At 41.5% G+C, this 12,958-nt stretch overlaps 1 protein-coding gene across 6 annotated transcripts in view; it reads right to left on the bottom strand.

The window, feature by feature from the left end:
• RREB1 (ras responsive element binding protein 1) overlaps positions 1–1,882 on the bottom strand; it is a 142,146-nt gene extending 140,264 nt beyond the window's left edge. For 2 of the 6 annotated variants that reach the window (XM_034762268.1, XM_034762270.1), the window contains exon 1: positions 561–869. Coding sequence is in view for 2 of the 6 variants with exons in the window: in XM_034762264.1 (XP_034618155.1) it covers positions 1,254–1,293 (40 nt within the window). In the remaining 4 variants the exon portion in view is untranslated. Of the gene's footprint in view, positions 1–560; positions 870–1,188; positions 1,208–1,253; positions 1,432–1,575 lie in introns of those variants that run through there. The other 4 variants (XM_034762264.1, XM_034762267.1, XM_034762265.1 and 1 more) reach the window with 4 other exon arrangements.
• Positions 1,883–12,958: the final 11,076 nt, after the last annotated feature.

The following is a 12,958-nucleotide window of genomic DNA, read 5'->3' as shown; positions in this document are numbered from 1 at the left end:
CACGAGTAAAGGATAAAAGTTGGAGTGCGAAGAAGAGAAGTATGCAAGATCTGGTCCAGCAAGCGAAGGATTAGCTAATATACCCCGTTTTAAAGGAACTGGCAAAAGTAAATATGATCTGAACTATTTCCCCTATTTCGGATGCTGCCCAGGCTCCTTCCTGTACTCGTGACGATGTGTGTGTTTCTTTCCTCCTACAATCCACATCACACACACACAGATGTGCCTCTGCCACAGCACAATGGCAGAGGAAAGAAAAGAAATACAAACACAACACTCCTCTTTTTTTTTTTTAAATAAGTGTGAAAACTCCAGATACTTCTTTTAAAAGAAGTGACCCTGAGTTTGTAACTTTACAACAACAAATAAAGGCCAGGAAGGGGAAAGGACACACATGATCATGCAAGGTCCCCACCTCCCTCCCAAGGGCGGAGGGGGGTTGAGAAGAGAGAAAGAGAGGTATCAAAGTGCAAATTAAAGACACACATGGATGCTTCGATTCATCAACGAAACAAGGCGAAAAGTTAGCAAAGAGATGTACAGAATAAAACGTTTTCTACCTTGAAAGAGGAGCCTTCATCTCACGTTTTTTAAATCCAACTTCCCCCCCAAAAAAGGGGGGGATAAAAATGAAAAAAAGTCTAAGGGAAAGGGGGGTCTATAGTTTAGGAGGAAGGGATGAGTTGGGTTAAAAGAGGTTTCTTCCTCGCAGCCGTATCCAAATTGTGGTGGTTGCTGGTTAAAAATAAACTTTGCAGCAGGAGGGGGGAGATGATCTGGCCAGATTCCTGAGCTCAGACGGTTTAATATGGATGAGCATCAGGTCCTGCTGCAGGCAAAACGCTGCTGCTGGTGCTGCTGGTTGGTAGAGAGTCTGCAACAGGGAAAGGGGGGGGGAGGAGGAGAGAAGGAGCAAAGGAGAGAGAGGACAGGAGGGAGGAGCGGGGGGTGGGGGTGGAAGGGAAGAGGGAGGCTACACAAGCTCATCATCATCTCCACCACTGCCAGCCAAACTTTTTTTCTTTAAAAAAAGGAACCCAAGAAAGCCCCCAACTTCTCACTCTTTTTAAAAAAGTTGATCAAAAATGAACTTTTCTCTTGAACAAAAAATTGCAACTTCCTAAACCCCTCTCTCCACCGCCCCTCCCCAAAAGTTTTTTTCCCCTTTAAAAAAAAAGACCCTCATACTTAGCCACTGCTGCTTCTTTGTAACAGAGTTAAGAGCATAGGTAGAAAGGTCCGGTCGTACTTACGCTTGCTTTTGCTGGGGCTGGGCTGTTTGCGTCGAGACATGATGCACTGATGATGGGTTGGTGAAGGGGGGGGGGGAAAGAGACGCAAAGTTGTTCCGGAAAAAGGAATCAAAATGGCGTTTCTGTGGATGTGCAAAGTTCATCAACTCCACAGTAACTTCCCTTCCTCCTCTTCTCCCTGAAGGGGGGAAGATGGGCACAGTTAGGGACCCCTCCACCTCTGCAGCGGTGTTGTGCGGGCGCCCCCCCCCTCGCGCACACTCTCCCTCTCCCCCGCGCGCACACACACACACACTCGCGGCTGTGCCTCGCTCCCTCTCACCCTGATAAGTAGACACATCACGTGTTGCTCCTGCTAGTCTCCTGGGGACGTGTTACTCAGGCTGCCGCTGCTACTATAGCAGCCTGTTGCAAGTAGCAGCATCTCTAGCTCTCCCCTCGGAGCGGGGAGGGGCTCCGCCAAGGAGAGAAGTGAGCGAAACTTTTTTTTTTCTCTCTCCTCCTCCTCCACCCCAGTTGCGTGGAGTCAGCTTCCTGCTTAGAAACTTTTGCGAGCTGGCAATTCCTAAATAGGGAGCCGCGGTCCCCTCTAATCGGAGGTGATTCACATCAACAGAGAACAGGCAACTTCTCTAGCAAGTGAGAGGTGCGCGATGGGGGTGGGGTGCGGGAGCTACCAGACTAAAAAGGATCTAGCTAGTAATGTACCATCTGGCTGCTGCTCCCCTCCATTACAGAGATCCAGTGGTAAGGAGGAAACGCTGCTGCTGCGCAGAGCAGTTGAGTGCTGGTGGCTGATAAAGCGTCAGGGATGCAGACGGTGCAGTATCTTCGCTGAAGGGCTCGCTCTGTGTGTGTGTGTGTGTGTCTCTAGCTGCTTAATCCATTGTCAGCCAGGTGCCACGCATTCAGCCCGGCCGTCTAATCACTAGGAAAGGAAGAAGCCCATGTTGCCTGTTGCACTTAAGCCTGCTGCTGATGGTGCAGCAGCATTCCAAGCATTAGTACACTACGCTTCCAACCATAGGCACGATGTGCCCAAGGCAGCAGCTGACTTGCATCCTTACATACAGACGTACTGTTTGAGGCTTTTAAAAGCTTTCACATATGGAGTCTGTAGACATCAATATTCAAAAAAGAAACTAGGTGAGAGGTGAATCAACTTCTTTTCTTGTAAACAACAGATTAGTGTTGTTGTTTTTCTTTTCTAGCAGTTTGAAAACACTTTTTTTTAGAGTTAGTTTGGCATGCAGTACTTCAGGCTGTTGATTTTAGGAACTAAACTAGTCTATTGTTTCACCATCAAAAAATTACTGTACATTCTATTACCGATGGGTTTTTTTTCAAATTCAAAATTTGTTATACTATATTTCCTTTACCTGACTAAAGTGAAATAAAAGTTCCAGAACATCTTATGTTCTTATGTTCTAACTCATCATCGCATACACATAGAGACCAACATTTTATTTAGTGCAAAGTTTGAATATTATAAACTTTGAATACCTGGCTTCTTGCTAGAATCAGTTATACTCTCTAACAAAATTAAATTAAATTAAATTAAATTCATGAGCAGCAATGAGAAAAGCAGCATCAGAACAGAGGACCCATACACCATTTGACCAAAGGTAAGATTCAGAAAATTACAAAGTGTCATGCAAAAACAAGCCCATCAAATGTTCAGAAGTGCTCCAACTTGAATGGTGTGGCCATTTTCATGGTTTTCAAAATGAAAGTATAACAGAGATTTTAGCAGATTAAAGGGTGATGTAGAAGGATATTTCTAAACAAGTTTTACGGATTTCCCTGAAAAGCCAGGAAGAGCTGACAGTTATGGGACTGATCATAGGAATAAATAAATAAAAACGTGGCAACCCTCTGCACTGGAATCTCAATTGAAAAAAAAAAAGACAGTCTATGAAAAAAGAAAAATTAAGAATATTTCTGGAGTGTGCCACAAGGAGTAGATGAGGAACCAGTTCATTCTTTCAGGAAGTGGTTTTTATTACATTTCTTAAACTAAAACTAGTAAAGCAATGTCTTTGAAGTATCTTTTTTTAATTAAGAGAGCAAATATCACTTTTGCTAGAAATTATTTATAGGACACGAGCAGTATTTGAAAAGGAATATCAAAGGTTTTAAAAAATAAAGAGTTAAGCTGAAGACAAACCGCTTGCATCTGTTTATTAAAACTTGGTTTAATATTCTCACAAAGAAAACATTTCAGTAGGAAAGGTAAGCTAAATTTCATGTGTGTGTGTGTGTTATGAACTCAGTGATTAAACTCGTGACAAGTAGCCCTTCACTTGTAAGATATCAGTAATATATAAAGCTCTCTATTGTGTCATTCTTCCTTGAAAAGCTTTTTAAAATTGTGGATCAAAAAGTGTGTGTAAAGGAGTCTATTATATGTGCTTCAACAAAACTAAGTATATTTTACATAAGGAATAATGAATCCTTTCCCAAACTCTAAATAAAACCAATGAAATTCTATGAAAGAGTTCTGGTAGCCTCATAAATGTGAAACCCAATCATGTAATCAGAACCCCAAGATGACAATGAAGTCTTAATATATTACAGTTGGGACAGTAGTTTATGTACACAACTGATATTTTAATCAGTTAAATGTTGTACAATGTTATGAAAATATAACAGTGTATATATATATATACATGGTAAGCATTATTGTTATTTCAAACTTCATTAATGCAGAGTTAAGATTGCCTCCAGATCAATAACTAAAATTCAGAGACTCTTGTAATAATATATTAGCTTATGCTAAAAAAACAAACATTGGAATGTATGAGAATTCTAAAGAAGATTCATATTTTATCAAAACCAACATGGGAAATCATGGGAAAACAGTGTAAAAGTGCCCTGAACTTCTTTATTCTGCACCATTGTCCTCACCATCAAATGCACTATCTAGCTATGGTAGAAGAAATGTATCTGTGATAAATACATACATCCATACTGTAGTATTCTTCCAAACTCAGCCCATAAAACAAGCTCTATCTAGTTGTGATGCCAAAATGAGATGACATGCACAGTGGATTGTTCAAAATACAGTTTTGCATGATCTGCTTGGCTGGGTTTCACTTTAGGGGGAGATCAGATGTCCTACTCATCTCTGCTTGGTTCTTTCTTGATTATTGGAAACAATAACAGGTACCTCCTTTTATATGTGCTTTGATTAGCAGTGAAATAGTTAACTGTAGACATTTAAATTATCATAATTGGGTATCTGAGTTATCACTCCATTGAGATGAATGGGAACAGTTCACACTTCTCAGAGCTATTATTCCATGCTCTCTACAGATTGAGGTGGACATCAATTACCAGGACTGAAATTCCATTGGGGATATCTTCACTGCACAGTTAACCTGAGTGTTAATCACTGTACATTTATAGATGGTCTTTGGCCCAAAGGGCTCATCTACACACAATTTCTGTACAATAGAGGGTTGCACTAATTTAACTGCATCAGTTTATAAACCCAATATAATTCAATTGGTGCAATTCCCTAGTTTGGATGCAGTTATACTGGTATAAAGGTGTCTTAAGCATGTATAATTTATTTCTGTATACTTACCAAAGTATGTTATACCAATATAAGCAACTTTATACAAATATAATTGCAGCTACACTAGGGGTTGCACCGATTTAAATCAATTCAGTTAAATCAATTAAAAAACTGCATGCAGATGAGGCTAAAGTATTTGTAATATAAGAGTTTGTAATCTAAGGCCTTGTTTACACACACATTTACACAGGTTTACTGGTAAACTAAACTAAACTGGTTTAGTTAAATTGATACAAACCCTGGTGTGGAAACTCTTAGTTGGTGCTGACCGTATAACCTCTGTATGGCTCACCTAAGACCAATATAGGGGGAGGAATAGCTCAGTGGTTTGAGCATTGCCCTGCTAAACCCAGTGTTGTGAGTTCAATCTTTGAGCGGGCCATTTAGGGATATGGGGCAAAAATCTGTTGGATGATTTAATTGGGGATTGGTCCTGCTTTGAGCAGGGGGTTGAACTAGATGATCTCCTGAGGTCCCTTCCAACCCTGATATTCTAATATCATCTATGATAATCTCATGTGGAGACTTGTACCATTTTGCTATAAAAACTCTACCATCCTTATTCAATTTTATAGACATCATGGACTCTTAAACCAACCTTGAAAGATGGATGTTTTCTTGAGGGGATAGACAAAACAGAATAATATATTTACAACCAAACAACTGTATACAATCCAGCAAACCCTGAAATCTGGTATACAATGGTGGATTAGCTGTGGGTTTGGACCATGCAGCTATTATAATGCTCTCATAGGAAAAATGAGAGGATTTTAATGCCTATAGTAGCCTATGCAATTACAGCGGGTCAAAAAATTCCTTGTTTAGAATTTTTTTAATAAAAAAAAAGTGAGCGGGGCATTTTGTTAAAAATTTCATAAACAAACAAAACCCAACATCTGTTTTCTAATCAGTTCTGTATGCAGGTATTATAACACTTGCATAGGCCAAAGCATAGAATATCAGGGGTGTAAGGGACTGCAACAGGTCATCTAGTCTAACCCCCTGCTCAAAGGAGGACCAATCCCTAGACAGATTTTTGCCCCAGATCCCTAAATAGCCCCCTCAAGGATTGAACTCACAACCCTGGGTTTAGCAGGCCAATACACAAACCACTGAGCTATCCCTCCCTCAGTTTGCACAAGCCTTATCTAATAACTCAAAAAATCTAACCACCAAATTTCCAGAAATAGTCCAAAGTGCCTGTTTTTATCAAGGCAAGAGATTAAACCTGATTTGAGTTATCAAAAAGTGAAAGAAATTAGAATAATTTACTTTTCAAGCTCTCTCATTTTACCTCATGCTTTCAAAATGAAAAAATACAAAATGCAGCATCCTCTGATTTTGGACCATGCATGTGGACTTCCAGGTAAATGGTTGAGTTTTGATGAAGCATGACATCAACACTGAGCACAGACTGGAAGGTCTTCAGAGGCAGGAACCATGTCTTTACCCACTATATAAAATGCACCATGCACATCCATGGTTCTATAAACAAATGTTAAACACAATGAACTATACCACAAATATATAAACAACTGTTTTATAAGTCTATTACAGGCTTTCATACATTATTAATTTGATTAAAAGCATCAGGGACACAGCTACTCTTGGTGATATGAGAGCCAGTTGTTCCCATCCCAGTGGAAAGACAACTTTGCCCCACCCTCAGTTTAAATATCAGAGAGGCTGATTCAAGTTATTCAGGGAGAGCAGAAAAACAGGATATGTAACTGTATAAAGGCCACAGTTAAATGATGCTGTGATGTCTTGAAGCAAAGAGATTGAAATGAGCATTTGCACTGAGAGAAGAAGATAAGTGTTATCTAGTAACTCAGAAATTTTATTCTGGTTAGATATTATCAGTATTCTCTACTTAGGTCACAGAACTTGGAAATTACTTTGCCACATAAATGTTAGTATTTTCAACCTTAACATGCCACTTTGAGTCATATCACTCCTTAATAAATCATTCCTCACACCAGATTGAACTATTTTACTACATTAAATGGAGAGTGTTGAGCCAAGTTTGGTCCAAAATGTTGGCCCTGACTTTACAATACTTTTAAGCTGCATTCTAATGTAGGGGATGGGGCACCTACAGAGAGCCAGTGATCCTTGGCCATCTGACCTCAGGTTCAGTGGAAGTTAAAGCAGCTGGGGCCCTACTTTAGCTTCTGCTACTGGAGTTGATGCCAGCAGAGGGCTTGGAGCACTGTGGGTTCCACCATGCTCCCTCCTGCCACCCTGCCAACATGCAGGGGTCAGATGGCATAATTACACAGTGCAAAGTGAACTTGAAGGATCAGAGAATCCAGCCATTGAGGTTTTCAGAAATAAGCTTTTATAAAATATAAGACCAAGAGAAATGCTTCCTTGAATTTCCTTTACATTAGAACCAAGATTAAAAAAAAATAAAATAAAAAATAAGCATGCACTGTTTTTTGCATAGCTGCAGTATTCTAGTCTAAGTTACATTGACTAGAAACAAAGGTAGAACCGACTAATGTGTGTTCATTGTCCAAGATGGGAACAATGCAAAAAGTAATCAGACAGCACACATGGTGAAAAGTTCAATAAATATTTTGTTAAACATTTTTTTTAAATTAAGCCTTATTAATTTCAGCAACAGAAAACCAGAGTCATACAAACAATACCATTTAAATAACAATACTTAGGTCTTATCTAGCACTTTTCAAGTCTCAAAGCACTTTACAAAGGAAGTATCATTATCTGCATTTTACAGATGGAGAAACGGAGGCACTTAGATGCAAAGTGACTTGCCCAAGGTCACTCAGAAAACAGTGGCAGAGCTGGGTATAGTTACTTCCAAGCCAGTCCTAGCTTTATCCACTAAGCCACACTGCCTCCATTTAGTGGACAAAGTATTAGCAGCAAATCATGTGAAAGTTATCATCAACATATGGTATTTTAGTTATAACACAAACAAAACGCAAAAAAAACTCTAATATTAAAGACCATATCTTTGGCCTCACTAAGGCTTGGTCTACACTCACCCCCCAAATCGAACTAAGGTATGCAACTTCAGCTACGTGAATAACGTAGCTGAAGTTCGAAGTACCTTAGTTCGATCTTACCTCGGTCCACACGCGGCTGGCAGGCTCCCCCGTCGACTCCGCGGTACTCCTCTCGTCTAGCTGGAGTATCGCAGTCGACGGCGAGCACTTCCGCGATAAGTCGAACCCAGAACTTCGATTGCCAGCCGCCGAACTAGCGGCTGGGTGTAGACATACCCTAAGTCTCTTTGAGCCATTCCAGCACTGCAAAGCAGTCTTAAAACTGGCTTTCCTGGCCAGCTGAGGATTCCTCCTCTTGTATAGGGAATTCTCTATCCGTACTCAGACAATGTTGCTGGCTCTATGCCACTTCTCCCCTCACCGCCCAGAACCTGGTGGGTATACTGGGAGCGAGGTCCAAGTACTGTTGTTCTCCAACAATCTCTGGCGGCCAGAACAGCCCCCTGGGACCTGTTGGAGCTGGGTGCAAATTAAAGCACCTCTGAGGCTGCTCTAATGTATGAGGAGCTGAAATGGCCCAATATTGGGAGAGTGTAAAAGCAGCATAAAGTTCTTTTTCCCCCACAGCTATACTTTAGGTTCTGCCTTGAGCAGAACTTGGCCAGGTGTCTAGCCCTGACCGTACAATAGCTAATCATGTGAAGAACTAGAAAAAAAAAAGAGACAAGAAAAGAGCCGTCTATACAGTGCATATCTGGACAGAGGTAACACTGACTAATGAGGTAATGGTCCTGAGCCTTTTCTGGAGTATCTCAATCTCTGAGACTAACACATTCAATAAACTATTGGACATTGTGTCCCAGATACACCGATAAAGAATGGCCAAAGTGATAGCCGGTCAAGTTATATATCCATAAGTCTAACCATTACTGTCCTCTTTAGAAGAATAACTTTATACAACAAACAACAGTGGCTTAGAATAGGATTATTACAGTTTTAATAATCTAAAAAAAAGTGAACCTGGCAATGTCCCTTTAGACATAATGAATTTCCCAACAAAGTTTTCAAATGTATAACCTACCTAATGTCCAGTATCGATTTTTAAAATGTAATATGAAAAATTATATGATAGCTATTTGGCATTTACATTCTCTAGCAATCTCCCGGTTCACCAACATAAGACTCAAAAACAGCCTGTACAGCCTGGGGTGAATCCAGAACTTCTGCTTCTTTTAATACTTCTGAATTGTCACCATGTACCTTGTCATCACCACCAGGCAGTGTCATCATGTTTAAATAAACCAAGTTAGGGTTTACCCGCAACTAGTTGATTTGATAGTGAACATGACTTGTTCTTGTCTGTATTGACCAGGCAATTCTTGTCAACATCATGATATCTAACGGATTAGTAAAAATCATATAAATTTCCTAGTGAAGACAAACTATAAGAGAGCTGTGTGTTTAGCTAGACCCTGTTTTCTTAAGTGGGGTGTTGATTATGAAGTCTGGCAATCACAATTTACATGTTGACATTAACTATTTCACTGCTAGTCATTTAAGGCCTGATCCAGCACCACTGAAGTCAATGAGAACAGGAACAGGACTTTAAGTAGAAACATCCAGCTAATGAGTTGCCCAGTGTGCTTGGATATAATAGACGGTTAGAGAGATGAAAAATACACGTATCATTTTATTCATCCTCTGAGGCTGCTGCAAGATTGTTCCTTGCAGTATCAAGGGTGTAGACAACTTTGGTTTATTTGGGGGTAGGTGAGTGGGGCTAGAGCTAGTAATAAAATAATAACTGTTGAATATGGCTTCAATGAGCAGTTTGGTTTCATAACTAAAGTGAGCTAAAAGAACTTCTGTTCCAAAGTCAGTGTTTCCTTTATTTACTAAGGCAATCTCTAGCTTCTCCAGTGCTTTGTTCAGTTTAGTTTTAAATGGTCTCAGTTATGGAGCTTCAACCAGTTCCCTTGGAGACTAGTTCAGAGTCTGACAGATCTCACGGTTAGGGGCTTTATCCTGATTTTTGCAGCCTATATTTTTCTTTTCTTAACTTCATGCCACAACTATCTATAGCTCAGGGCTCTAAGGGTATGTCTGCACTGCAATTAAAAACCCACAGCTGGCCCATGCTAGCTGACTTGGGTTCATGGGGCTTGACCCAGGGGGCTGTTTCATTGCAGTGTAGATGTTCGGGCTCGGGCTGGAGCCCAGGCTCTAGGACCCTATGAGGTGGGAGGGTCCCAGAGCTCAGGCTGCAGCCCAAACCCAAACGTCTACACCTCAATTAAACAGCCTCTTAGCCCGAGTCAGCTGGCACAGGCCAGCTATGGGTGTCTAACTGCAGCGTAGATATACCCTAAGAGAGCAGCTAGAGATGTGGGGAAGGACAGCCAGAGCAGTTGGCCGAAGAGATGGCGGAAGCAGGCTGAGGGAGCCATGAAGGAAGGAAGAACAGAAAATAGGGGCCACCAGCCATAAGAGGAGTGGAGAAATGGGAAGTGAGGCAGCAGTCATGACAGCAGATAGGAAGCCTCAAGGCGAGAGAACAAGAAAGCAGGGCAGCAGCCTTCCTGGGGAGCTAGTTTAGGCAATATGGAAGTGGGGGGAGGGGATACCAGGCTACCAGGGAAGCCTGAGAAAGATGAGGAAAGGAACTTCCAACAATGATGGCAAAGGGAAAGTAGTGGACCTCACCCTGAGTAGTAATAGGTGAGCCACCCAATGAAGAGAGTTCCACCACTCTTTCCCTCACGTTTTGTGTCCGTTTACACCATAGACAAATTTGTCTCCAGAGTTTATAGACTTTCTAGAACTCTTATTTTAAAAATAAAATGCCTTCAGGGAAAGAAAACTTGAAATTTAAAAACAATTCTAGAACTAACAACCTGTGGATGTTAGGAATTAGGTAAATTTGAAATTGACAATTCACAGCTGGAAATAATGCTGAATATAAAATTTTGTCCATTCCCTCATCCCCCTCAGCTTCTTTCTCAATGGAATTCTATATCCTGGCTCCTCCCTGTGAAGCTATACAGGAGCTGGTGACCTTCCTAATCAGAGTCTGGAGCCACATTGATCATTCAGTTTTCCATTTACTTCTTTGGCCAAAAGGGACTGTGCTCTGTCTGAAATGAAACTATAAAAAATATGGCTACCAAATGCACCGACAGCTCCCCGCCCGCTCCCGCCCTGCGGCAACTCCCCCCCCCCCCCCGCCCGGGGAGCCGTGGGGCAGCTCCCCACCCCAGCTCACCTCTGCTCCGCCTCCTCCCCGAGCACGCCATCGCTGCTCCACTTCTCCCGCCTCCCAGGCTCGCGGTGCCAATCAGCTGTTTGGCGCCGCAAACCTGGGAGGGAGAGAAGCAGAGCGGGGCGGCGTGCTCAGGGGAGGAGGCGGAGCAGAGGTGAGCTGGGGCGGGGAGTTCCCCTGCGTGCCGCCCCCCCCCCCCTTACTTGCTGCAGGCGGCCCTCCCTGCGCCCCCCTACCCCAGGTCCCTCCACCTAAATGCCAACGACGATCGGGGCGGCCGAAGATCTGGCCGCTGCGGTCGCCGCCGAAGAAAATGCCGCCTCGCAAATGCTAGTGCCCTAGGCGACCGCCTAGGTCGCCTAATAAGTTGCACCGGCCCTGCATGCACCTGTTGCTTAAAGATTTAAGGATGAAATAATTCAAGACTAATATCTCAAAAGAAACCCAAAAAATCTGAAATCCTAGCACTTTAAAAAAAAATTCTTTGGGACCTTTTATGATCTGATAAATAAACCTTTGAGGCTCCTTCACTTGTTTGTGAAATCATCTCAACAGCTGGTTTTGAATTAGATGACAACTTACTAGAGAAATGTTTTTTCACAATTTTTTTTTTTGACAAACGTACATATTCAGTTTATGTTGGTCGTTTTATTTGTTCTCCCCCCCCCCCCTCAACAAAGAGTGGACCCATGAGATCTTGACTAATGATACTGATTGTGTTACTGTGTCTCATTTCTCTCTCATGTGGTTGAAGATTAACTTTAGAATCCCTTTTAGTGACAAATTGTCACTCCATAGTTATCATTATAGTTCTATGGAGTTATTTATTATAAATACAATATAAAATCAAAAAGCACTGAGAATGACACCTATTGTAATTATATGTGCTGAAAGAAATGGTATAAAGGTGGCAATCTGGGACAATGGGGGAGGAGGAGGGGATTGTTAATGAGCCTGATGGCACCATGGATTAGAACTTTTACCTCTGGAGACCTGGATGCAAAGCCTGATTTAGAACACAAATGAATTTCATGAATTCATCCTAGTCCCTATTGGGGAATTATGCACATGTTAAAAAAAACACCACCCATTGAAGGATGCTGACATCCTCCAAGCCTAGAAAATAGAAACACTAAATACAGCATGAAAATGTAAAGCAAGCTAAGCTAACAAAGAGATGCAATGTAGATTGCTATCCTACCGCCTTGTACTTTTACTTTTTTGTTCACATTTAGTCTTGTTATGGTATTTATTCTGGTGATGCCATATGTCATAGAGATATGTAATACAGTTTTAGGTAGTGTATAGTTTGCTAAGGTGATGTGAAAATATGAGTTGTGGCTTTTCCTGTAATTGCAATTGATTTACCTCAAAAGACCTGTGTAAACTCCCGCCTACTGTTTTCAAAGCATAGCTTGCTTCAATAAAAAGACTGTTTACAAAACAAACCAACCCACAGATCCACCACCCAGTTTGACACAATTCACCCTGATTTTCACTCTTTGCTAAGGAAAGCCTTGAGGCTGAATCTACAAATGATGTTTCAGGTGTAGATGGAAGATGACTGAAATAGCTATATGGAGGGAATTTACCTGATGCTTACTTCCACTACCATAGTCTGACTAACCCTGCTGTTATTAGTCCCTCATTATTATGAAAAAAAATTACCTAACCAAGCTTAACAGAATAAAATAAGAGTATATTGCCTATAACTAGGAGCTTCACAGGATCTGGTGTTAGCCTGTTGGTACTAGTCAGACAAAAATGGTAGTTTAGACAGCTGGAACAATTGTGGAGTTAAGATAAAGTAGGTTAGGAAAGGTATGAAGTAGTTCAATGCACAAGAGTAAGCAATGGGGGGTGGGTTGCCGACATCGCCGCAGACCCCGGG

The sequence above is a fragment of the Trachemys scripta genome, chromosome 2 (assembly GCF_013100865.1).
Source record: "Trachemys scripta elegans isolate TJP31775 chromosome 2, CAS_Tse_1.0, whole genome shotgun sequence".
NCBI lineage: Eukaryota > Metazoa > Chordata > Testudines > Emydidae > Trachemys > Trachemys scripta.
Note: the sequence above shows the minus strand (reverse complement) of the source record. Positions and strands in the feature narration are given on the sequence as shown.